Below are 26,226 nucleotides of genomic sequence, written 5' to 3'. Positions count from 1 at the left end.
TGACTCACCACATAAATACAAGATTAAATGCGTCACAAAGATCTCTCTTGTACTCATCCCAATAACCATTTGGATTGACCATCAGATTCATGAAAATAAAGAGCACAGGCAAAGCAAAATGACCGGCCCATTGGCCTGGGTGCCAGTCTTCTACCAGTTGCTGGGTGTTCAGTGCACACGGGGTGAACCAGCAGCTCAACCGTGGGTCCTGCTGAGAGGCACTTCCGCTGTCAGCCACTAGAAGTCCTTAGCGATACACATTTGTGAGGAGAAAGGAGAAGAGGAAACAGCACAGAGAGGAAACTGAGGGGAAAATGGACTTCTAGAGGGATTCTTTTAGAAGGGGAAAAAACACTAACCGGCAACATCACAGAGGCAGAGCTTAGGAGGATTAAAACAATGAAAGCAGCAGAGTGAACTACCTCGCCAAAAACTGTCTTTTAAATCAGTAAAAAAAAACAAAAAACAATGATCTTATGCAGACAATTGAGTAAACTACAGTCACAACCAAAACTCTGACTCAAGGAGTTCATTGTTATTTCTAAATTAACTGGGATTTAGCATTCCTAGGCATCTCCATGAGGTCTCAAACATGTTCAGATAGATCAGGGCTGGCCAGCTCCTCTGTGCAAATAGCTTGGGGAAAACATAAAAAGGGCGCTGGGAAAACCAGAGGCTCCAGTTGTACCGAAAGACACGAAATCAAAGTGTAGACGTCAAATATTTATGCTATTACACTTCGTTGGCAATTTTAAAAACTACGTGAATTTCAGATCATAGTTTAGTTTTAACCAAAACTTTAAGTTAGGGAACATGTTATGTCATCTTATTTCAGGAAATCCCAGAATTTCAAAGAATGGGAAGATTTTTGGGTTTGATCTTGTACCCTTTCTGGTCCTGTACAATGATGCTCAGAGAGGAAACAAAACAAACAAACAAACAACTGTTAAAAATCAAGCAACGAACAGAGCCTAAGCTACTGGGAAAAGGAGCTTGGCTGCGAGTAGAAAGTGGCTCCGTAAAGTTGGGTAAGAATCTCTGCCAGTTGGTACATTTGCCATCCCGTCTTTCTCTATCTGAAGACTCCATGCGCGGTGAATTCACTGTGCATCGACACCTCTTACGTGGCCGGAGGTCTCCACAGGGAGGAACACGCCATGTGCTCCTAGCTGCCGCGGGACGCCCTGGCGGCTCCCTCCAATCAGCTGTCTGCTTTGTAGCACACGACACGCCGCTTTGAACCACGGTCACCCCGAGGATGTGCACACAGAGACCCCATCCTTCTCCTAGCCTGTGGCCACGTCAGCTCCTATGGCTACAAATAAACACTGGTGCTTTTTAAAACCGTGTAAGTGCACTTGTGTGACACCTTCATACTGTCCCGGGAGGCCCCGTGTGCTCAAGAGTCCCCCGTGGTCACCAGCAGGGGAGTGGTTGTGGTCGAGTGGGGGGACGTGGAACGCAGTTCGGACAGGGCCGGTGGGCAGCCAGGTGCGGGCCACTGCGGACGTGGTCCAGCCATGGCCCAGCCGGTACACGGCTTTCTGCTTCCGTAAGTGCCGGGGACGAGGGAGAGAAGGGCCCGGGCCCTGCCGTGTCCGGTCCGGCCTTGGAAGTGTCACAGACAGTGGGGTCAGAGGTCACCTCTTGTAGGCAGGGCGGTGACGAGAATGGCTGAGGACCCGGCCTGCCCCGTTCCTGCAGGAGGCAGAGCCCAGCTGGTCACATCCGACTTCCGGAGAACGGGGAGCACGCAACTTCTGGAGTGACGTTAACTCCTTCAGGTCACTGAGGACCACTCAGAGCTCTGACAAGCTCGTGTAAAACTGTTACTAAGTTAATTAAACTCAAAAGATACCACTTGAATTAAACCGAGTGCCACTTTTATTACTGCCTATTTATACTGAGCCTTTTCTCCAAGGGGCTGGCGGTGACTGGGAAACTCCTAATTAACGGGGAGTAACTCAGGTGCAGCCTTACTGAAAGGTGTCACTATCTTCTCCCGGGTCTTGGTAACTAAGCGTTGGTGTCAGTTAAGAGAAAAGCCCTCGGAGACCGCTCTGCCATGCAAACACCTTTCCTGGGCACAGCCGCGTGCCCGCAGCGCCCCAGGAAAAGCAGGGCTAACGGGGGGCACGTCCTGAAGAAGGCCAGGCCCCTTCCTGGCGCTGACCACGCGCTCACGTGCTCCTGTCCGGGCAGCTTCCCCTTTCAGAGGAGCAAGGTGGGGGGAGCACACCTTCTGCTTTCCAGCCCCAGCTTCGAACCTGCTTTAGACACGGCGTAGCCAGGCCCTCCAGAGAGCGGAGCGAGCGGGGCAGGCGTCCGCTCCTCGAGTCCGGAGTGCCGCTCAGGTGCACGCACACAGGGCGGGAGGCCGGGAGCCGTGTGCTTCGGGGCTCAGAAACGAACAGCGGCATGGACGGCCGTGTGTGCAGGGCTGACCTCACAGTCCCCTAGAGGCGACCCTGTGCCCATCTCACCGGTAAGGAGCCGGACTGGCCACAGCTGCGGAGTGGGACCGTCTGATCATCAGGGTTCATGTTCTCTGTGAGCAACGCCCCTGCCCCCGCCTCCCTCCAAAACCAAACCAAACCACCCACCTACTTTCCAGGGTGTGGGAGGTTCCCCTAAGTTCTGGTGACACTTGGTGCCTTTCTGTAAAAACCTTGTACGCAGGTCCCACTCCACGCAGCGACCTGGTTGGGCCGGGAGCTCACCACTGTACTCACTAAGGTGTGCACTTTGCAGACCACGCCAGGGCTGGCGTTCTCTACCCTGGAGTCTGCTGATGGTGGGAGGGGTGAGGAGGACGACAAGGACCTCCCAGAGCGGGCTGGAGCTGGCAGATACGGTGTGGTGTGGGTGACTGGCGGTCGAGGTTTCCCTCCCCAGAACTCGCCAGGGTCAGAGGACGCTGGGGAGGAGACGCTGCAGCTGGGGAAGTGGCTGTCGGCTTTCAAGGACTCAACCCACCAGAGCCCAGGCCCAGCCCACGTTCTCATCTGCTACGGTTCGGATAACGGTCTGCCCCCAGAGGGCCACGTTTGGCAAAGTGGTTCCCGGTGTAACGGTGTCGGGAAGTGAGGCCTGTGGACCGTGACTGGATTACGGAGGTGCTGGCCTCGTCCACGGATCAACCACGCTTCACTTGGGACCGAGGAAGTCCTGGCTCTTGTGAGACGGGGCTAGTTCTCTGGAGAGCGGAGCGGGTCATGAAACAAGGCGGGCAGCTGCCCCCAGCCCTCGATCTCTGCGCATCCTGCCGTCCGCTCTGCTCCTGTCGCCATGGCATGATGTGGCCGGCCTGATGCAGCCTCACGCCATTGGCTTCCCGACCCTGGAACCCTGGTTCACATTCCCCACAGACTGCTCAGTCTCAGGAACGGCCACACGTGGGCGACATGGGCTCCGCCACCCCTGCCCTGCCCCAGCCCCGTGCTGACCACGGCAGCGCCTGCAGCTCCCGCAGCAGCTGACCTCTCAGCCCGCTCCCCGTGGGGGCTTCGCCAACCAGGGTGCTCTCCTAGAAGTCCTCGCCTTTTCTCTGCCTCTCCCCGAACTCATCCACCCTCCTAGACATTCTTCCCAGGGCATGAGACTCTCGAGGGCAGGAGTCTCAGAGATCCTTTGGGCAAGGAATGGGGGAGGCTCGAGGGTCTGAACAGGAGGAGCGAGCTGGCTGGTGTGTTCGTGCCTGCCTTTCTCCCACCCGTGCGCCTGGCTGGCTTCTCCTGCCTCTGGCCCCATATCCCTTGAGTGTCTGGAGCTGTCCAAGGGCTTCAGGAGCCCTCCTTATCCCCGGTCAGGAGAGGCACCCCTCACGGCCCCAGGAGGGGGTGCAACTGTCCAGAACAAGCACTGGAAAAGCAACACCCCATCCTCTGTCCTCATCAGCCCTACACCCCTACTCTGAGGAAGGCTTTGTATACCTGCACATCAAAACCAGGTCTGGGGAGGAGTGGGTGCACGTGGGACCGCGATGTGGTAGGAGGAGCCCAGTACAGGTGGCCTGGAAGCCGTGGCATTTTCATTCACTTACTCTTTTTTAAACAAAAATGTTCATGTAGTTTCTCTTTTTTTTTTTTTTTGAGAGGATTTTGCTATAGGGTGCATGTACTCGCCAGAGAGACAGAAAGCGAGAAATCCCCCCCCAGGGGGGATGGCCACACCACAATCCCTTCTCCTCCATTCTCCTCTCAGGATCTTGGGCACGCACACACACGCGCCCGGCATGAGTTTAAGCCACCAGGTCCTGACTCGAACTGCAGTCGCCTACGTGGGAGTCCAGCGACAGAGCCATTACGCTAACTGCTGGTCCCTATGTTCATGTAGTTTCTCTTTTTTTTTTTTTTTGAGAGGATTTTGCTATAGGGTGCATGTACTCGCCAGAGAGACAGAAAGCGAGAAATCCCCCCCCAGGGGGGATGGCCACACCACAATCCCTTCTCCTCCATTCTCCTCTCAGGATCTTGGGCACGCACACACACGCGCCCGGCATGAGTTTAAGCCACCAGGTCCTGACTCGAACTGCAGTCGCCTACGTGGGAGTCCAGCGACAGAGCCATTACGCTAACTGCTGGTCCCTATGTTCATGTAGTTTCTCTTTTTTTTTTTTTTTGAGAGGATTTTGCTATAGGGTGCATGTACTCGCCAGAGAGACAGAAAGCGAGAAATCCCCCCCCAGGGGGGATGGCCACACCACAATCCCTTCTCCTCCATTCTCCTCTCAGGATCTTGGGCACGCACACACACGCGCCCGGCATGAGTTTAAGCCACCAGGTCCTGACTCGAACTGCAGTCGCCTACGTGGGAGTCCAGCGACAGAGCCATTACGCTAACTGCTGGTCCCTATGTTCATGTAGTTTCTCTTTTTTTTTTTTTTTGAGAGGATTTTGCTATAGGGTGCATGTACTCGCCAGAGAGACAGAAAGCGAGAAATCCCCCCCCAGGGGGGATGGCCACACCACAATCCCTTCTCCTCCATTCTCCTCTCAGGATCTTGGGCACGCACACACACGCGCCCGGCATGAGTTTAAGCCACCAGGTCCTGACTCGAACTGCAGTCGCCTACGTGGGAGTCCAGCGACAGAGCCATTACGCTAACTGCTGGTCCCTATGTTCATGTAGTTTCTAAGGTGCACATGAGAGCAGCACATATCTGGTCTCAGTCAGTCTTCAGAAACACACCGAGCACCTGCCGTGGCCAGGCTGAGCCGGCTCGACCACACAGCAGTGGACAGGACAGGGCCTTGGGTCCTGGAGCTCAGATCCGGATGGGGAGGGCCGCACTACAAGGAGTGAAGTGAGTGGATGACACATCAGGAGAGCAAGGAGGAAGTGAGCAGCATGAACAACGGCGGGGTGTGGGTGGAGAGCAGGGTGGGGCAGGGGCGGGGACGGGGGAGAGGGCTCCACAGCACCGGCCTCTGCCCCAGCATTCCTGGGTCCCTTCCTTCAGGGGACAGCTCTCCCACAGAGCGCTGAGCATTGCCTGGACTTTGTCATTGGGGAGCAAGCCCTCCTCCCCGCCTTGGGGGAGGGAGAAAGGAAATGGGGGTTCTCAGAGACGATGCAGAGCAGCGTACTAACTCCACCCGACTGCCCGTTCTCTGCTCAGCCCTCCCCAGGCCTGAGAAACTGCTCTGACGCAGGAGACGAGCTCTTCCTCAGCTCTGCCCTTCGGCCCATGTCTAACGTCTGGTCGTCAAGCAGCACCATCGCGAAGATGCACGTCGCTGAGTAGGTGCGAGGTTACATTAGGTGCACGTGCTGCCGCCGTTGTCTCCGACCCAGCATGCTAGTCTCCTGGGCACGCTGGAAACCCCGAGCCCACAGGGACCCCCACTGCCTCCCTCTTGTAGTCCCCTCTTATAGGAGTGAGAATTCCTTTAGGTTCCTGGCCAGGACGGTTAGGATGGCTTCGAACACCCTCCTCCTCCTGGGTTGACAATTAGAAAGACGTTCTTATGGACTGAACTCAAAAGGCGCGGTTCGAGTCCCAGACCTGGCGGCTTGCTTTCTCACCCCCCCCTCTCTCTGTCTCTCTCTGTGTGTCTCTCTCTGGTCAAATTAAAATAAAATGAATGAATAAATGTAATTAAATAAAAATAACTCTTTTAAAAACCAAACCAAAACAAAAAAGGCATGGAGTAAAAGACTGTAAAAGAAAGAAAGACTCTTCACAAGCAACTGGAAGCCAGCAGAGGTAAACGTGGAAACGAGTGTATCGGAAATGCCGGATCCCAGGAGGGGTGGCCAGCTTCTTCTGTGAAGGGCCGGGCAGTAACTATTTGGGGCTAAAAGGCTCGTGCTTCTTTTCTGGAAACTCCAGCTACTCACTTCTACTTCACAGTGATGTGACTGGTGCGTGCGGGTGAGCTTCAATAAAGCCCAGGTGCCTGGGCTTGTGCATTTCTTAGTCTGTGTCTGCACTGCTCATATACCTGAGATCGGGGGCTTGCAAAGAGACAGGTGTTCACTAACTCACAGGTCTGCTGGCTGGGAAATCGAAATCCACAGGCCAGGCATCCGTCCAGCCTTTGTGGCCCACGGACACGCAGCGAGTGGCGGGCACGGGCAGAGACAGAGGGCTTCTGCCAGCTCCCCCTTCGTAATAACCAGCTTCTCGGGAGCGCTAACCCCTCTCATGACAGTGCGAACTCACTGGGCCTCGAGACATGGTTAACCTATTCACCACACACCAGGTCTCACCATCAAATCCCAAACATGACACTTTGACAGACGAGCTGTCATCCAGACCCTAACAATGCAGTTTTCAAATGTCAATGAAATAGGATTTTTTCATCATTTAAAGCTGTAAAAACCTCTCTCGGCTTTCAGATCGTACAAAAATAATCCCCCGACGCCCGCTGCCTGAGTTATGCATGCATCATTTGGTGATATTTGACTGAAAGTGCTCAAGGTAGCATGCCCTGTTCCAGGCCCGTTTTAGAAAAGAACACGAGAAATCAAGTACAATTAGTATTTTCAAAGGATTCGTATATGTAGGCAAAAGAAAACGCTGGTTACGAACAGTTCTAACTAATAACCAAGACAGGTTAGTTTTAGGAAAACAACTGGACATTTAGTGAGTAACATCCTACGTTACATTTAGCTAATTAGTCAAATAGCCATTTCTGTTCACAAATACGGAATCTGGTTTGTTCTGGGTGAGGCACCAGATAAGCGATTTAAAAGCTAAAGTTATTTCATGCCATTTAGCCACATAAATTATGATATAACTGGGACCTCTCTCCAGCGTAGGAGTGCAATAATTAGAAAGAAAACTAGATCAACACTGATTTCAATGAAAATATTTCAATTAAAGATTTCTATTAAATAACTAGCTGAAGGATCTCCTATATAAAATCTCTCTATAAAACCCTGTAACATTTAGCCTCAAAGATTTCACTAATGCTAATGTGGGTAGGGAAATAAATATTTCAAACCATTTAACATGTTATGTTTGAGCTAATTGGTAATTAAGCTCATAGAGTTAAACTTAACTCTTAACGTATATTGTCCACCCACTGAGTTTTCTGTGACAGTAATTTTCTTATGGTTCAGAATTTAAAATGTCCTAATTAGGCTAGCAAAGACTTTAAAACCATTATTAAATGCTATTTTTATTCCGGATAAATTGGTGCAGTGGTAAAATCGGCTTTCTGGTATTAAAAGTAGTTATTTAGTGCGGTGAGTGGCATTAATTATTCCACAGCAATCAGGAGGAATATAGTGAAAAGAATGGAAAATCAGAGCTGTTAGAATAATGAGTGGCAGCCCCCATGGCGCCCAGTGACAGCAGTTCACGCACAGAGGGAGTGCCGTGGGGAGGCGGCTGCCCTGGGAGGGGTGACGGTGAGGTGAGCTCTTCCACCACGCGAACACCCGAGTAGGAAAACCACGGGCTACACCCAGTGTTGTCTCTCTCACGAACAGGAAGTCAAAGGTAACACCTCGGCAAAACATAGGCTTCCAAGTTTATGGCGTGCCAAATGGTATTTACAGGGGTACCTGAGCTGTGGAGAAAAATCTCGGCCTCCTTATTCCCAACGCTGTGGAAAGCCACCGTGAACAGCTTCCTTCCAGGTTACAATGAGGACGGAAGCAGCGAGTCAGAAGCCGGGACACCCTACTGCCCAAGCAGACGTCAACGCTTCCATGTGCTCTAACCCAACTCTGAAACGTGCGATCTCTCAGATCAACTTGCTATTTCAATAGCTTCATTTTTTTTTAAAGAGAGATTTTTGCTATAGGGCACACACATTTGCCAGAGAGACAGAAAGTGAGAAATCACCCCTCAGGGGGGATGGCCACACCACAATCCCGTCTCCACTCAGGATCTTGGGCACGCATGCACATACACCCTGCATGAGGTATAAGCCACCATTTCTGAGACTTGAACCACAGTCGGCGCCGTGGGAGTCCAGCCACGCAGCCATTCCACCATCTTCTGGTCCCTCTACAGCTTCATTTTTGTGGAGTAGGGTCCACCCAAATTATTCTAGTTCTTAGAGAGTTGTCTTCTAAAATGTAATTGTACATCCCAAAGTATACATCCACAGATACAGAGAAGCTCGTCACTGCCTTCACAAGCAAACCCACGTGTCGCCACCAACAACTTCACGGAGTCACCTGACCAGCCTGTGGGCCCAAGCACTGGACTTCTAAGTGGAAATGCATCTCGGCTCTCGGCTCTGTGAGAGTACACGGTGACACGTTACGTCCACCCCCGATGAACACATCTTGTGTTTACGAAGTCATGCAATGATCGTTGAGAACAAGACTCTAAATAATACGATTGAAAACCGCACTATCACCGCGACTTCGTGCTTTCTAACTCTAACTTGAATCTGGACAATGACAGGGTACAGGGACTAGTACCTGACTCTGCCTTTTGAAGAATCTGTGACAAAAGAAAAATAGTTCTGAACCCGTCCAGCCTTTGTGGCCCACGGACACGCAGCGAGTGGCGGGCACGGGCAGAGACAGAGGGCTTCTGCCAGCTCCCCCTTCGTAATAACCAGCTTCTCGGGAGCGCTAACCCCTCTCATGACAGTGCGAACTCACTGGGCCTCGAGACATGGTTAACCTATTCACCACACACCAGGTCTCACCATCAAATCCCAAACATGACACTTTGACAGACGAGCTGTCATCCAGACCCTAACAATGCAGTTTTCAAATGTCAATGAAATAGGATTTTTTCATCATTTAAAGCTGTAAAAACCTCTCTCGGCTTTCAGATCGTACAAAAATAATCCCCCGACGCCCGCTGCCTGAGTTATGCATGCATCATTTGGTGATATTTGACTGAAAGTGCTCAAGGTAGCATGCCCTGTTCCAGGCCCGTTTTAGAAAAGAACACGAGAAATCAAGTACAATTAGTATTTTCAAAGGATTCGTATATGTAGGCAAAAGAAAACGCTGGTTACGAACAGTTCTAACTAATAACCAAGACAGGTTAGTTTTAGGAAAACAACTGGACATTTAGTGAGTAACATCCTACGTTACATTTAGCTAATTAGTCAAATAGCCATTTCTGTTCACAAATACGGAATCTGGTTTGTTCTGGGTGAGGCACCAGATAAGCGATTTAAAAGCTAAAGTTATTTCATGCCATTTAGCCACATAAATTATGATATAACTGGGACCTCTCTCCAGCGTAGGAGTGCAATAATTAGAAAGAAAACTAGATCAACACTGATTTCAATGAAAATATTTCAATTAAAGATTTCTATTAAATAACTAGCTGAAGGATCTCCTATATAAAATCTCTCTATAAAACCCTGTAACATTTAGCCTCAAAGATTTCACTAATGCTAATGTGGGTAGGGAAATAAATATTTCAAACCATTTAACATGTTATGTTTGAGCTAATTGGTAATTAAGCTCATAGAGTTAAACTTAACTCTTAACGTATATTGTCCACCCACTGAGTTTTCTGTGACAGTAATTTTCTTATGGTTCAGAATTTAAAATGTCCTAATTAGGCTAGCAAAGACTTTAAAACCATTATTAAATGCTATTTTTATTCCGGATAAATTGGTGCAGTGGTAAAATCGGCTTTCTGGTATTAAAAGTAGTTATTTAGTGCGGTGAGTGGCATTAATTATTCCACAGCAATCAGGAGGAATATAGTGAAAAGAATGGAAAATCAGAGCTGTTAGAATAATGAGTGGCAGCCCCCATGGCGCCCAGTGACAGCAGTTCACGCACAGAGGGAGTGCCGTGGGGAGGCGGCTGCCCTGGGAGGGGTGACGGTGAGGTGAGCTCTTCCACCACGCGAACACCCGAGTAGGAAAACCACGGGCTACACCCAGTGTTGTCTCTCTCACGAACAGGAAGTCAAAGGTAACACCTCGGCAAAACATAGGCTTCCAAGTTTATGGCGTGCCAAATGGTATTTACAGGGGTACCTGAGCTGTGGAGAAAAATCTCGGCCTCCTTATTCCCAACGCTGTGGAAAGCCACCGTGAACAGCTTCCTTCCAGGTTACAATGAGGACGGAAGCAGCGAGTCAGAAGCCGGGACACCCTACTGCCCAAGCAGACGTCAACGCTTCCATGTGCTCTAACCCAACTCTGAAACGTGCGATCTCTCAGATCAACTTGCTATTTCAATAGCTTCATTTTTTTTTAAAGAGAGATTTTTGCTATAGGGCACACACATTTGCCAGAGAGACAGAAAGTGAGAAATCACCCCTCAGGGGGGATGGCCACACCACAATCCCGTCTCCACTCAGGATCTTGGGCACGCATGCACATGGACCCTGCATGAGGTATAAGCCACCATTTCTGAGACTTGAACCACAGTCGGCTCCGTGGGAGTCCAGCCACGCAGCCATTCCACCATCTTCTGGTCCCTCTACAGCTTCATTTTTGTGGAGTAGGGTCCACCCAAATTATTCTAGTTCTTAGAGAGTTGTCTTCTAAAATGTAATTGTACATCCCAAAGTATACATCCACAGATACAGAGAAGCTCGTCACTGCCTTCACAAGCAAACCCACGTGTCGCCACCAACAACTTCACGGAGTCACCTGACCAGCCTGTGGGCCCAAGCACTGGACTTCTAAGTGGAAATGCATCTCGGCTCTCGGCTCTGTGAGAGTACACGGTGACACGTTACGTCCACCCCCGATGAACACATCTTGTGTTTACGAAGTCATGCAATGATCGTTGAGAACAAGACTCTAAATAATACGATTGAAAACCGCACTATCACCGCGACTTCGTGCTTTCTAACTCTAACTTGAATCTGGACAATGACAGGGTACAGGGACTAGTACCTGACTCTGCCTTTTGAAGAATCTGTGACAAAAGAAAAATAGTTCTGAGAAGAAATTCACACGTGTCAGCCTGCCTGGCTCATTGGAGGTCATACTTTGAAGCCAGTACCGTTCAAATGATCAGAGAGGACGAATATTTCTATTGAACCGGCTGGAGGACACCCCGATCCCCCATGGCACAGGCAGCCAGGCCCCCAGGCAGGGTGACCACGTAGCTTCATATCTCCTGGCCTGGTCCCTGTCACATTGGGACAGTGAATTAAGGAGAACAGGGAAGGTGTGCTTCCGGAGCCCACCAGCGGGTGCCCCTGAGAGTGAGCGCTGTCTAAGCCCAGCCTACGCTGGAGAGGCTTCACGGTTTCTAGCAGGGTACCCATCAGGGTCTCTGGGAGCTCAGAGATAGAGACGGGCACGTCGACTTCTCTGGCGAAGCAGCTAGCACATGCCAACTCTATCTCTGTGCCCCAAACACGATGAGACGACCTTGCAGAGACGCATCTCTCCTTTGGATCTAGGTTAATGGGAACCAGGGGGGTCTCCAACACGAAGGGGGCAGAGCTGAATGCATGAGTAAGGAGCGAACTGCGTGTTCTAGGTGAGGTTGTTTCTGCTGGCCTGAAAGGATCTGACTCTCACTGCATGCAGACGTCCGAAGACCCTCCACCGAGGGCCAGTGAGGGCTTTGTCTCTTCGATCATTGGGAAACAATTTCCACAAAGTGAATCATCACAGGCCACAAAGCCGGATGTAGAAACGGGCCTCTGGGTATGCTCCACAGACGGCGACACACCCTAAGACACCACACCGATCGGGGATGCTGTCAAACCTTTCTTTGCAAAATCAGCGTATCACTAGTACTGGTTAATGCATATTTCAAAAGCAAATAAACATTTTTAATCAAGAATTTAGATGCTGGAAAGATTCAATTGCTAGAATTATATGTAAGAGGTTCATGTCCTTAACATTCTCCCCCCACCACCTCCCTCCTTTTCTCTTGGCAATTGTCGGGCTCACCTCAAATGCTTCATCAATCCGAACTCACGGAGCGAGGGCGCTGTTCCAAGGTGCTCCAAAAGACAACGGTAGAGAGCAACCTGGCTCGCTCCTCCAGTCCCGTGTCATGAAACAACCCTGCCTGCTGGCCGAGGCCTGAAAGCCGTCACATCACACTCCATCTACCTCCTGTCCCTCCTTGAGATGCCCAGGCCTCTCTGCAGGTGAAGTTTCAGGAAGAATGTCCGCCACAGTCCAGAGGAGGAGCTGAGAGGGGTGTGCAGGGGCTGTGAGCTGGGCGGCTGCGGCAGTCACAGCCACGGCAGGGCGAGTGTGAGAATGCACTTGCACACGTGTTGCCGTCTTACCAGTCACCTGCTGCTCTGGGGCTTTCTTGTCCTTACAGATGGGTTTCAGATCTTGCGTGAAGACAGCTTTTACTTTTTTTTTTTTTTTTGGAGTAGTTTTCCTATAGGGCACATGCACTCGCCAGACAGACAGAGAGGGACAGAGAGACAGAAAGCGAGAAACCACCCCCCAGGGGGGATGGCCACGCCGCAATCCCTTCTCCTCCATTCTCCTCTTGGGATCCTGGGCACGCACGCACATGCACCCGGCGTGAGTTTTAAGCCACCGGGTCTGGGACTCGAACCAGGGGAGTCCAGTGACATAGCCATTACGCTAACTGCTGGTCCCAAGACAACTATCTTAAAAACACAAAGGCAGTTCTCAGTTTTAAAGGTCAGTTAGAGTTTTACTCAGGTTCCCACTGAAACAGTGGATTTGAAAGTCAGGGTTTACCGAGAGGAAACTCTTCTCTAAATGACTGTAGCATATCAAACATCAAGCCACAGATCAGTTTTCTCCCGCGGAGTGGAGGAGACGTGACCTACGGAGTCTCGCCACGGGTGTGCAGCTCTGCCAGCTGGAGGAGGCAACAGGACAGCGGGAAGCCCGCGTGCTGTAGTCCTGAGACCTAGACGGGGACCTGGGGGACTGCTATGCAGGAGGGGATGGCTGGGGGCTTCAGACAGGAGTTTCTCTTTTCTGCTTTTAGCCATGGAGTGTGCGTGCTCCCTGGAGAAAGGCAAAGACAGACAGAAAGGGGTGACCACGCCACGGCCCCTCCTCCTCTATTTTCCTCTTGGGATTTTGGGCACGCACGCCCAGTGTTTTCCAAGCTGCTGGGTCCAGGACTTGAACTGTACGGTTGGCCATGTGGGATCCAGCACTTTATCCACTGCACCACTGGCTTACACTCTCTTTTTTTCCCCCCAATTCCAGAGGATGTGTATCCATGCCAGAGTGAGAAGTGGGGTGGCTAGGGGAGGGAGAGAAAACCCCTCACAGGCTAGGCCACATCTCAGTCCCTTTTCTCCCATTCTCCTTCCTGTCCAGGTCCCCGGCACACACGCATCAGTCCTGTGTACTGCAAGGTGGAGGGAGGGGTACGGGCCGGCAGCCACGGGGTTCAGCCCCCAGCACAGAGCTCAACCCAGCCACCGGGCAGGCCAAGACACACAAAGACGTCCACACCCGCGTCCACCGCGGGCGACCAGAGGCCACTCTGCGGGGAAAGAGGGAAGAAGACAAAGTCCGAGAGGCGGAATATTCGCCTGAAGAGCCGAGCATTTGCTGTCCAAATCAGAAAACGTTGGTGACCGTGACAGCTCAGGTTACTGAACAGAGGCAGACAGGAACACCCACCTCGCTGCCGAGAGGAACAAGGAGCTACGTTTTCTGGCCCAGCCGTGGCGGTGCACACTTCTGATGCTGTGCTCCACAAGCTGGTACTACGTGAGAGGCCCAGGTTCGATTCCTGGCCCAACCTAAAGAAGCACAGTGTCTATCTGTAATTCCAGCAGCTCAAGGAGGCCAGGCAGGTCACGAGTTCACGGCTGACACGAGCAGCTCACTTCACTTAAAAATTGTAACTCCGGCTGTAGGTACATGCAGGGATGAAGTGGCTTGCTTGATCCCATCGGTCATTTCTTGACTGATGACACCATCTGACAAGGTGTTGAACTCCATTTCGGAGGCCTGCTGTCCGCCCAGTGAGCTGAGCTGGCTGTCGAACTTAATTCGTTACCTGACCTATCAGGAAGTCTCCTTCCTGAGGATTGCCAGTGCTTAAAGTGACCCTGCTTCCCCAACTGCCCCTGGCTTTGTATCTGTGTGTGTGTGTGTGTGTGTGTGTGTGTAAGAGCATTTTCTGTGTGATGTTTTTGTCATAGGGCACATGTACTCTCCAGAGAGACAGAGAGAGGGAAAGTGAGAAATCACCCTCTCATCCCTCTCAGGCTGGTCATGCCACAATTCCTCTTCTTCCATCCTCCGCTTGGGATTTTGGACACACACACGCAGGTGCCCACATGAGTTTTAAGCCACCAGGTCCAGGACTCGAACCGTGGTTGGCCATGTAAGAGTCCAATGCTGGTCCCTGTAAGAACACTGAATACGTGTTCCTCAGTAGACAGTGTAGCTAGAAAACTGTATAGGTCAGAAGTGAAATCCCGTCATGGCTACCGTGTCCAAGTGCTGAAGCAGTATCCTGCAGAAGTTTCCAAATCTCGGGACCAGCAGTTGGTATAATGGCTAAAATGGCGGGCTCCCATGTAGTTAGCCATGGTTCAAGTCCCAGACCAGTGGCTTAACCTCTAAACTCATGCCATGCTCGTGTGCTTGTGTGCCCAAGATCCAGAGAGGAGAATGGAGGAGAAGAGATTGCAGGGTGCCATCCCCCCTGGGGGGTGATTTCTCGCTTTCTGTCTCTCTGTCTCTCTCTGTCTTTCTGGCCAGTGCACGCACCCTATAGCAAAAACCTCTCCAAAAAGAAGTCTCCAGCTCTCCCTGCTCCTGACTGCTGGGGGCGGCCTGCTGCCTCTGATCTGACGGGACAGGCCCTGCTTCCACCACACCGCATCTCTTAACCCTTCCTCTCCTTTCATTGACGTGGCGACGTGAGCGGTTCTGGAGCGGCTCAGCTGCAAGGTTGGGATGACTCAAGAGAGCTGCCTTTAGAGACAGTATCGGTCAGACCCCACACTGCCACCAAATTAGACTAGTCTGGGGCATCTGACCTTCCCCTTGCAAGACACGCCTGCCTCGCCCTTCTCCCTCCCGACTCTCCCTTCCCTTCCTGGCCTCCATCTTTCCATTCGCTCACCCACTCCCAGCTCAGTCTCCTGAGGCTTAATACCCACCTGCATTTTTTGTTACAGTTAGAAAAGTTGACAAGGTCGACACCTCCAATTCAAAGAAGATTTACTGTCAAACTCAGGGGCAGGAAAGTGATGAAAGGAGCCACGAAGGAGACGAGGAGCAATGGGAGCCTGTTACAGGTCAGCTCTGGCGAGGTCCAGACCGGAAGACCCCATTAATTATGCAGCATGAGGGACCCGCAGTTGGCGTAATGGCTATGTCGCTGGACTCCCACGTAGTCGACTGTGGTTCACGTCCTGGACCCGGTGGCTCACGCCAGGCACATGTGTGTGCGTGCCCAAGATCCTGAGAGGAGAATGGAGGAGAAGGGGTTGCGGCGTGACCCTCCCCCCAGGGGTGATTTCTTGCTTTCTGTCTCTCTGTCTCTCTCTGTCTGTCTGGCGAGCGCCCGCGCCCTATAGCAAAAACCTCTAAAAAAAATTATGAAACGTGATTTAGCTCCTCACTGCAGGAAGCAGTGGCAAGAAAAAGGGTATGAAAATCATACCAATGACAGAAAACAGAATTTTCCTGATGCTTCATGCCAATTGCCAGCACTTCTGTGTATGAAAAAAAAAAAAAACAACCCTTCATTTCACATATTTTATTTAAAGAAACTTGTTTTATTTAAGAAATACCTAAAGTCATGTTTTGGAAGAAACTACAGAGAATCGGTAAAAAAAAATATGCATAGAAAGCAAATGCTATGCTCCTAGACAAAGTTTTCTGCTCTTCCTTTGTAAAAACAATATTATTTTCAGGGCCAGTAGGTAGCATGGTGGTTAAGGTGCTGGATTCCCACACGGTGGACCACAGTTCAAGTCTGGGACCCAGCGGTTTAAAAATCATGAAGGGTGTATGTCCCAAGAGGCTAATGCAGGAGAAGGGACTGCTGCATGGCCATCCCCACTAGGGGGTGACTTCTTGTTTTCCTTCTCTCTGGCTCTCTCAGGCACCCTGAGGCAAAAACCTAAAAGAAAAACAAAACAAAACAAAACTATTTCCTATTAGATAAGTGGATTTCTTAATTAAACCTGAAGGTAATTAAAAATCAAGATTTTTGTGAAGTCGCACAGAAAAGATCCAAACAAGTTAATTCTGAACAAGGCAAAGACAAGAACACTGTGATGATAACGGACTATACCCTGAGAAGTGGGCTGCCCGGGGCCCCTGCCGTGTATGTGCGTGACCGCGCTGCCCCGGAGGGCACAGGGGAGTACTCGCTCTCGTCTTCCTCTTTGCTCACTCTCACTTCCTACGACTTCATCTTCAATTTAATTCTAATGATTGAAGCATATTCCATACTGCACAGACACTGCAGCAAAATCAAAGTAAGAACTTTATAAAAGGAACTCTACGTACAACGTCACAAAATATTTACACGTCTGATGTTTGCTCTCTACAGACGTGGGATGCTGACTCCTTGGTCTCTGCATGTTAGTAGAGATCTCCTAACAACGTAAGAAGCCAAGTCTAAAGCAGAGGGTAAACCTGAATTAATAAAGATAGCTAGAGAAATGAATTACCATTCTCATTAAAAGGCAAAAACGACTTCAGTTGATGGACCAGTTCTGTGGAGGCAGCTGGATCCCATATGGCCGACTGCGTGTCGAGTCCCGGACCCCAGGGTTTGATGAAACATGCCAGACGTGTGTGCATGTGTGTCCAAAATCCCAAAAGAAGGGAGAGATGGAGAAGGGATTTTGCATGACCATTCCCATTGGAAGTGCTTTCTCTGTCTCTGGTGATCACATGGACTCTGGAACAACTTATCATTTTTTAATCACTCAGTTAAAAGATAGCAAACGAGATCACCTATCTTGGTGAGGAAGGGGAGGAATACGGAATGCCCGTGTAGACCCGGTCTTTAGGAACACTGCGTAGAGTACCCAGTTATTCACCAGGATCTCTTAAACTCAGGCTCCATAACCCTTACTTTCGCTTACCAGTTGCTTATGGTTTGAAAACTCATGCGTTGAGATTTGGTTGCGACAGGATTAAAGGGTAAATATAATCCAATTTATGGTGTGGAAGGTGGGGCCTTTGGGTGGAGAGTAGGAAGGATTAAGTTCATCAGGGTGGGGGCCCCCATGACTGGCTCCTCATAGGTTCTAGGAGAGGGACTGAGACCAGCACAGACACACTCGCACACGTGCATGCGTACACACACAGATGCACGTGTTCCTGCCCCGCACTGTGCTATAACGCAGCTGGAGGGCCCTCGCTGGGCACGGCCCCTGGGACCTGGGGCCTCCGAACCATGAGCTGAATAAACCTCTACTCTTACAAATCACCCACTTTCTTAATCCAACTGTGAACAGCAGAACAGTCTAGAATACCAACCTTTACACTTCACATGAAAACAAGCTCAATCTTGGTATCTGGCTGTAAATAGTGAAGTATTTAAGTTATTTCATACATTTAAAAGTAACATGTTTAAATTTTTGTTTCCTGAAGTAATAACATAGCAAACGTGTTCAGAAGCTTAACGTGCAATTTTTGAGTCAGATTTGACCTCACTATTGATTATAGTCTTTTTTATTTTAAGCTCCTCAAATCTGTTCTTTAATACATGTCGAGAGACACAGAGTGAACTATTTCCACCTTCATGGAAAGCTAGAGTGAAAAATAAGGCCCCTCTGACTTCAAGAGCCCCACGAGAGTAACTGTAGGTTATTATTATTGAAGATACTTGGGGTTTATTGATGTACCCATCACTCATCTCGTACCCCATAGCTAACTTTCCTGATCTGGACTGGGGGGAAAAACTGGACAGAGAAACTACCCAGGCCCTCCCCCGGCTCCGCCATGACTTTGATACACAACACGGTTTCATTCTGCCCCCTGCAAAAACAAACAAGGCACGCAGCAGGTGTCTCTGAGTTCTCCTTAACCCCAGCCCTCTCAGAGTCCCAAAGGCCTAGTTCTGAGCACAGCCTGCCCCTGCTCAGCAATGCAGGACCACCCACCTCCCACCACAGCCCAGCCAGAACCCCCAGAGATGTGCTCCCCACTCTGGTCTGGGCTCCCCTGGGGCCTCGGCCTACAGCGGCCTCCCTCTATCTTTGCGAACTGAAATCCAACTCATTCTTTTTTTTTTAAGAGAGAGATTTTTGCTATAGGGCGCGTGTACTCGCCAGAGAGAGAGAGGCAGAGAGATACAAAGTATACAAAGTGAGAAATCGCCCCCCATGGAAGATGGCCACAGCATAATCCCTTCTCCATTCTCCTCTAGGGACTTTGGGCACACACGCACACGCACCCGACGTGAGTTTTAAGCCACTGGGTCCGGGACTTGAACCGCAGTTGACTACGTGGGAGTCCAGCGACGTAACCATCTGCTGGTCCCCCAATTCTTTCTTAATGGTCTAGTTCAAAGGTCTGTTTCCTTTAAGACTTCCTAATCCTCAAACCTGAAACTGAACATTCTCTCCCTTGAGCATCCAAATACTTCTACGTATTTTAAAATAGCTATCTACTACCAACTATTTATCATTTTACTAATTATCTATGAGCATTTCTGAAACACCGTTTTACTAAGAGTCTAGAAATGGAAACACTTACCACCTTGGCCCCATAAACGGGTGTCTACACCTTCTCAGGAGGTGCCGCCGCCCTGTTCTCCCAGGACAGGCTTCATCAGCGTAGACCGGCTATCCTGTTCTCCCAGGAGGACAGGCTTCAGCAGTGTAGACCGGCTATGACTCTATGACTCTAGAGAGAAATTTCTCATTCTACCCTAACTTCTCATTTGGAGCCGTCAAATTATACATGAGAAATCAACAAAATGAAATAAGAGCTTATTTCCGAGGTTCATTTTGGGTCCAGCTCAACATCACATTACAAAAATAAGGAGCTGTATTTAAAGCTACAGGCTGTCCAAGACCTTCAATACATTTCCCATCGATATTCAATCTATTCTTCTGGCTAGCTTTAGCAAATTAATTATCGCAAGGCGAGAAACTGTTAAGTTACTAAAAAGGTCTATCAAGTATTCTGAGAGTCTAATATCACTGCAACAACAAGTTAAATTTAATTTTAAATATTGTATAACTTAGTTTATCAGACAGAACTAAAAACAGAACGAATCAATAATCCTAGGAGTAAAATGAGGTGCAAGTATTTCAATGACACATTATAGAAGAGTAACTTCACAATTTAAAAATTTAAACACACACACACACACACATTCTTTTTTTTTTTGGAGAGGTTTTTGCTATAGGGTGCGTGCGCTCGCCAGACAGACAGAGAGAGACATAGAGACAGAAAGCGAGAAATCACCCCCCAGGGGGGATGGCCACGCTGCAATCCCTTCTCCTCCACTCTCCTCTCGGGATCTTGGGCACGCACGCACACGTGCCCAGCGTGAGTTTTAAGCCACCGGGTCCGGGACGCGAACCGCGGTCGACGTGGGAATCCAGCAACATAACCATTATGCTAACTGCTGGTTCCCCCCACACACACATTCTGTCCTATCACTTGTAAACAGCATGACCATAAAGCTAGGTGGGGATAAGTTAAGTATCAGTGTTATCGCGTACCAGTCCAGGAAGAGGGAGGGGCAGAGAGCCACGTGGTATTGGCACAAGTAATTCCTGTGCTATAAAGAAATGGCACCGCACTGCCACAGAAATCAATGAGCCACCGAAGGGGCCACGTCATCCCAGGTTTTGGCCCATGAAACAGGACTACGAAGTTACTTGTGGCTTGAGCTTTGAAAGCATTTGTAAATATCAGCCTCTCTTTTGGTTTCTTCCCATAAAACTTAGAGTCGAGAACTAACCGGGCAGTCTGGGTCACAGCAGGGACGAGTTCTTCGACCTTTTCCATTTTTACTCTTTATTCCTCTTTCCACTTTTCTCCACAAAGAACCGTTGGCTGAAGCTTCCTGGGTTGACTTTGTTCCCTATCCCCTGCTTTACCTCCCAGTGAACAGGGGCTCTCTGTGTCCGTCTTCATGGCCCAGCTCACTACGTCACTGAAGGGTTATAAGATACCCTTGCCCACGGCCTTCCTCCCTCCTGCAGGGTGGCGCCATTTTCCATGGGTGCCTGCAGAGTCCACCGTTCAGTCCCTCAGATTTCTTACGTTACCACAAACTCTCAGCTGGACCGAGCAGGAGAGGATAAATACCCACGCCAGTGTGTGGCTACTTCCTAGGGACCTAGGAAACAGCTCCAATACCAGGGCTTCATGGTCGCTGTGACTGTTTTTAATTTAAAAATTTAAGAATATTTATCTAATTTTATTTATTATCATTATTTTTAATTCACCCAGAGAGAGACAGAGAGAGAGGGAACATGAGAAAGCAAGCCACCAGGTTCGGGAATTGAACCATAGTCGTCGTCCATTTGGGCATCCAACACCACAAACACCATGGCACTTCCTGGCCCCAAAATACCAGTTTTTTAAAGGTAATAAACTGACAAGCTATTTAAAACATTATATTCTTCTGACTTACACTTCCATCCTTATTCATCCAAACACTAATGGCGCGTTTTCTAAAATGTGCCTTTCGGAACTTCTATTTTTAGAAAGAATATCCCATTGGTCAAGTCAGTTTGTGAAACAGGGACAGCTGCATGCATCACCCTCTTGGAATTCACAGCACCAGCATGGTGAAGGCCCTGAGAAACCCGCAGTAAAGAGTTCTGGTTTCTCTTGTTCAGTCCAGGATTTCCCCAAGCTATCTCTCCACAGAACCAGTTCCCCTCGTGATAGTTACTAATGCCCTAAGAAACCAAGGTTCCTCCAGAGACAGTGAGGGGAATGTTGGCCCACAGCGCCGTCCACTTCCCTTGAATTGCGTAAACCCCTCTAAGTTTCACTTTCAAAGCGATTTATAAGCCAGCTGAAAACATCTCTGTGAAGGCATATGGTGCCAGCCCTGCCTTGCCCGTGAGCACGTGAGCAGCATCGGAAGAAGCCCGGTGCTTTGTGGCCTTAGTTTCGGCTGTCAGGGTGGAGGAGGTGGCACAACGGGGACTTACCCCAGATACCCTGAGACAGGCCCGTCTGGCAAGGAATGTCCAACACTGACGTGAACCCTGACGCGCCGGGCTGGAGTCCCTACCAGCACACACTGAGCAGGGGCAATTCCGGCTCCCGTCATGGGCTCAAAAGGGGTGCTGTCCACCCTCGAAATCTACCCTCGGAGTTACGATAAATCAGAAAGCACAGTGAGAGCAGGATGCGATTTTTAAAAATTCCCAATAAGTCTTAGGTACAGAAACCTAATAGTCTAGGTCCCTCCTCAGTGTGACACTGGTTACAAATGCAGGCCTCTCAGCGCTGCTGCTGGACGGAGGGACAGTACCTCATAGTCAGAATCCCATGACAAAAGCACTTCTCCCTTATGGTCTTTAAAACTTACTATTTTTTAAAAATTAGATTTCTCACCTTTACAAGTTTGTTTTTGCTATAGGGCATGTGCACTTGCCAGAAAGAGACAAAGGACAGAAGCGAGAGATCACCCCCTAGGGGGATGACCACACCACATAGGGGGATGACCACTCCACAGTCCTGTCTGCTCCATGCACCTCTGGGGATTTTAGGCACACATGCACACATGCCCGACATGAGTTAAGGCTCCAGGTCCAGGACTTGAACCATGGTCGACTACATGGGAATCCAGCAACACAACCATTAGTCCGTCTGCTGGTCCCAGATTTCTCGCCTTCACTAGTTTGAGAACAATGACAACAAAATAAAAATGAGTAAATCAATGACTGGTGCAGAAGATAAGAGGCTCTTGGCTACATGTGTGCAGTGGAACTTTGGAAATCGATCTTCATACCCTTCTAGAGAGGCCGGCTCATGTCTGAGCCAACCGAGGCAAATGTCTCTGAATCCTGCTTTTCAGAACAGCAGTGAAACACTGAACTCTTTCGGATACAGCAAGGTCGGGGGAATTATTTCTCCAACATAGGTAAATGAGGCATGAAATAGAAAAGCGCAGTTCGGCGAGGGCCCCGGAGTGCGTCTGGCGAGTTGTTTTACGACGCCTCTCCCCGGGGCTGTGCAGAAGGACGCAGGGCCACTCACCGTGTCATAAGTGGTTACGATCTTCTTCAGGACCTCTGGCACGATCCCCTGCAGCTCCATCGTGGGGTACTGCTCGCTGAGGTTGAGGACCACCAGCGGGGTGTTGTCAGGCCCCAGGAAGCGGGGAGATACCGCCAGCATACACTGCATGAGGTTGGCCACGGACGAGAGGCCACACAGCTCCTTGAACGACACCACCGCGTTCTGTGAGACGGGAAGGAAGGAGTGCGAGGTCATGAGCCAGGGCCTTCATTTCTCACGGCCGTCCTACTCCGTAGGCCTGGTTATACTCGAGCCTCTCGGGACAGGAGCTACTAGCAATGGCACAGCAGGACTGGCGAGTGAGTATTTTATTCTGGGGATGGCTAATTCCCAAAGTAAATACAGTGATGGGCATCTGTCACACCAATTTATCAAAAGTGCTGAGAATGCCCATCAGTCAAATTCTTCCAAAGGGCAAAGCCTCTTCCAGATCAAAGATCACAGGAGCACAAATGTAATTATGGGCGAACCAAAGGAATGGCCACTCCAAAATGGCCTAGGAAACAATGTCAAATTGGGTTTTAAAAACCTATCAAAACAGCCACCCCAAAGGCAAGAAATTACTGCGAGGGTCACACTTGAATCTCTTTCACCTGATGTTGTTGTTGTTTTGCTTTAAAGTTCATCGGATCATTTCTCCTTTTTTTTTTTTTTGGAGAGGTTTTCGCTATAGGGCACGTGCGCTCACCAGAAAGGCAGAGAGACAGAAAGCGAGAAATCACCCCCCAGAGGGGATGGCCATGCTGCAATCCCTTCTCCTCCATTCTCTTCTTGGGATCTTGGGCACGCACGCACACGCGCCTGGCGTGAGTTTAAGCCACCAGGTCCGGGACTCAAACTGCAGTCGACTACATGGGAGTCCAGCGACATAGCCATTACTCTAACTGCTGGTCCTGGATCATTACTCCCTTGACAATGACCAAGAGTAACAGCGAGAGAGCAAGAGAAAGAGAGACAGAGAGAGGGGCGAGCCCCCGGCAGGGCCTGATGCAGCAATGTGCCCCAGCCCCAGCCATTCTTAGTGAAGGGCATGCACCGAGCCTGATGTACAGAGGGGCCAGGGAGGGACCTAAGGGCCTCCCGTGCCACGCAGCCTGGCCCAGCGCTGTGCTACTGCGGCACTGCCTGTTTGTACCCACTGGGTCCAACCCGAAGGACCTTTGAGGACACTGCTGTTCATGGGTCTGTCCAACAGAGGTCTTGGTTGCCCACGGCCTTTCCCTCACCTGCCTCCCTCCCTCCCTCCCTCCCTCCCTCTCTCTCTCTTCCCCCCCCCCACTCACCACACATACACCATTACGATACTCATAAGGAAGGCCATCAACGCCATAAATGCCGTGCGCCCACGTTCCTTGGGCAGGTACTAAGTGCTCTCTGCCCCGGGCGTATTTATTACGTAGCCCTTCACTAAGCCTTTCCTCGAGCCACGTGGCAGATGAGGAAGCTGGGCCCTGGCCTCAGCCCTGATTCACCAAGGTCACGCAGGTACTAGGCGAGGCGGCCAAGGTCTCCCCTGAAACCTGCAGGTGTGGAGGCCCAGGCGCTCTCCCAGTCCCAGTGTGGTCAGAGTGGGGGTCCAGATCCCCCGGCCTGGGGCTTGTGCTCTCTCATTCTCGGGGATCGTGGGAAGGAGCAGCACGTCATAGTCGTCATTCTGCTTTAACACGGGCATCGCACTGGCTCTGCTCAGATTCCCTCTGATCTTGGCTAGCTGGGATAGACCCTCTTACGATTATAAGGGTCCGTGATATTGTGTTATCTAAAGGGGGCTCCCCAGTCACTCTATCACACATCCCTGTCTCACCCACTGTTGGGAGCGTCATGACAAATTTTGCATAGAGAACTAAGTCATGACTTTCCCGATGACCTAACACTCTCTGTGCAGACGTCCCTGTACCTGTGGTTCCCCTATGGGTTAGGTGCCCTGCTTCCTGTCTGTCCCTGCTTCCAGAGGACCCACCGCACCAGAGGACACACCCTGCAGGAGGCAGCCCCTGTGCATGCTGGCCACAGCGTCCACCCAACTGCCAGGGCATGGCTGGTGCTCTGTGAACCTCGCCACCAGCTGCTCTGTGTGGTGTGGTGCAGACACGAGGTACATGCTGGGCACGGTGAGGCCAGAGTCCTGGCTCCTCCAGGGAATGCTGTCACACAGGGACAGCATTAGCCACTGGGCAGGCGCACTGCGGCTTATCTGAAGGGGAGGTTTGCCAATTACGTCATGCTCAGGAGGGAAAAACCTCCACATTTCTGCAAGGCCTTGCTCCAGAGAATCAATCTCCCTCTGTGGGAAGGTCTTTGTGTTCACGAGGAATCCACAGGACCGGAAGGTAGGGACATTGTTTTAAGCCAGGTTTTACTCGCTGGTGTCACCTTCACAGTAAGTCATTTTTAAAAATAAATGAAAGGACCAGCAGGTGGCATAGTGCTTAAGGTGCTAGACTCCCACATGGCTGGTTGTAGTTTGAGTCCTGGGACCTGTAGCTTGAAAATCACACCAGGTGGATGTGCGTGCGTGCCCAAAATCCCGAGAGGAGAATGGAGGAGAAGGGATTGCGGCGTGGCCGTCTCCCCGGGGAGATTTCTCACTTTCCCTCTCTCTGTCATTCTGGTGAGCACATGCACCCTATGGCTAAAACCTAAAACTAAGTAAGTAATAAACACACACGGATCACACAGGGCCCTTCTCACACTCAGTGGGTCAGGCCCTCGCTGTCCAGTTCTGAATCACCCTGGGCCTAGCATACGGCGAGATGTGTGGAGGCCCCATAATTAAACACATAAGCCCTCCCTGGTTGCTGTTAGCCATTACATATCTAAAAGGTAACTATTATCTTAGACGTCCAATAAATACAGACACTGCATGTCTTTTAAACAATTAGATTGTTTCTGGAATCACGTGGGGGCACAATACATAAACACATGGTCATTTAAGGGTCTGCTATCTTCCCGGCGCTCGAGCTGTGTCGGAAATGACTGGGTCCCTTTTCCTTTGAACTGGGACCCTTTTCCTGTGATGGATCATCAGCCTGTGTTTTGCTAAGGACCATTCGGAAGTACCAGAGATGCCCGTGGACGCTCTGAGGGAACAGACACGAGTGAAGCAGCCCTTGACAGAACCAGCTGGAGGGCGTGTAAGAAACAAGACTAAGGTTATCCAAAATGGAACCAAAACTTTCAACACCCACTGTAGTTTGGGACATTCCAGTGACCAGAAAAAGACGAGCAGCAAACATCCCAATAACCAACCGGAACTTACAAGTTATTCCCAATTAAATTCACACTTGTAAGGCAGGACCCTAAGTTTGCAGAAACCTCGGATGTGCATAAAGCAGGAAACCACCTAGCGGACCCTTCAATGCCAACACCCACCTGCATGTTCTCTCTCAGGTCCGTGGCGTCCCGGATCGGGGGCTGGGCATTCTTGAAGACCTCGTCTACCGTTTTAATCCACAGGGTTCTCAAAGATGCATATTCCCTGGATTTCTTCCCTTTCCTCACCGAAAGGCCCCTCTTGTGCGGCTTCCCTCCTCCTCGGCGGTTAGTGATGGCCACGTGGACGAACAGGGACGCGTGGGCCAGCGCCTCGCCGGTCAGGGCCTGCAGCGGCACGTGGCGGGAGCCGGTCTGCAGACACCCGCCGGGGGGGGGGGTA

At 50.4% G+C, this 26,226-nt stretch overlaps 1 protein-coding gene across 4 annotated transcripts in view; it reads right to left on the bottom strand.

The window, feature by feature from the left end:
• Positions 1 to 26,226, bottom strand: part of PLCL2 (phospholipase C like 2) — a 162,191-nt gene that overhangs the window by 29,966 nt on the left and 105,999 nt on the right. For all 4 annotated transcript variants that reach the window (XM_014585091.2, XM_027769171.1, XM_014585090.2 and 1 more), the window contains exons 3-4: positions 25,944 to 26,208; positions 22,530 to 22,733 (exon numbers count right to left, since the gene is read on the bottom strand). In XM_014585091.2, coding sequence (XP_014440577.1) covers positions 22,530 to 22,733; positions 25,944 to 26,208 — 469 coding nt within the window. The remainder of the gene's footprint in view (positions 1 to 22,529; positions 22,734 to 25,943; positions 26,209 to 26,226) is intronic.

This window comes from Tupaia chinensis, unplaced genomic scaffold, assembly GCF_000334495.1.
Source record: "Tupaia chinensis unplaced genomic scaffold, TupChi_1.0 Scaffold148822_2, whole genome shotgun sequence".
NCBI classification, from domain to species: domain Eukaryota; kingdom Metazoa; phylum Chordata; class Mammalia; order Scandentia; family Tupaiidae; genus Tupaia; species Tupaia belangeri.
The sequence above is the reverse complement of the archived record's forward strand: the minus strand, read 5'-3'. Positions and strand labels throughout refer to the sequence as shown.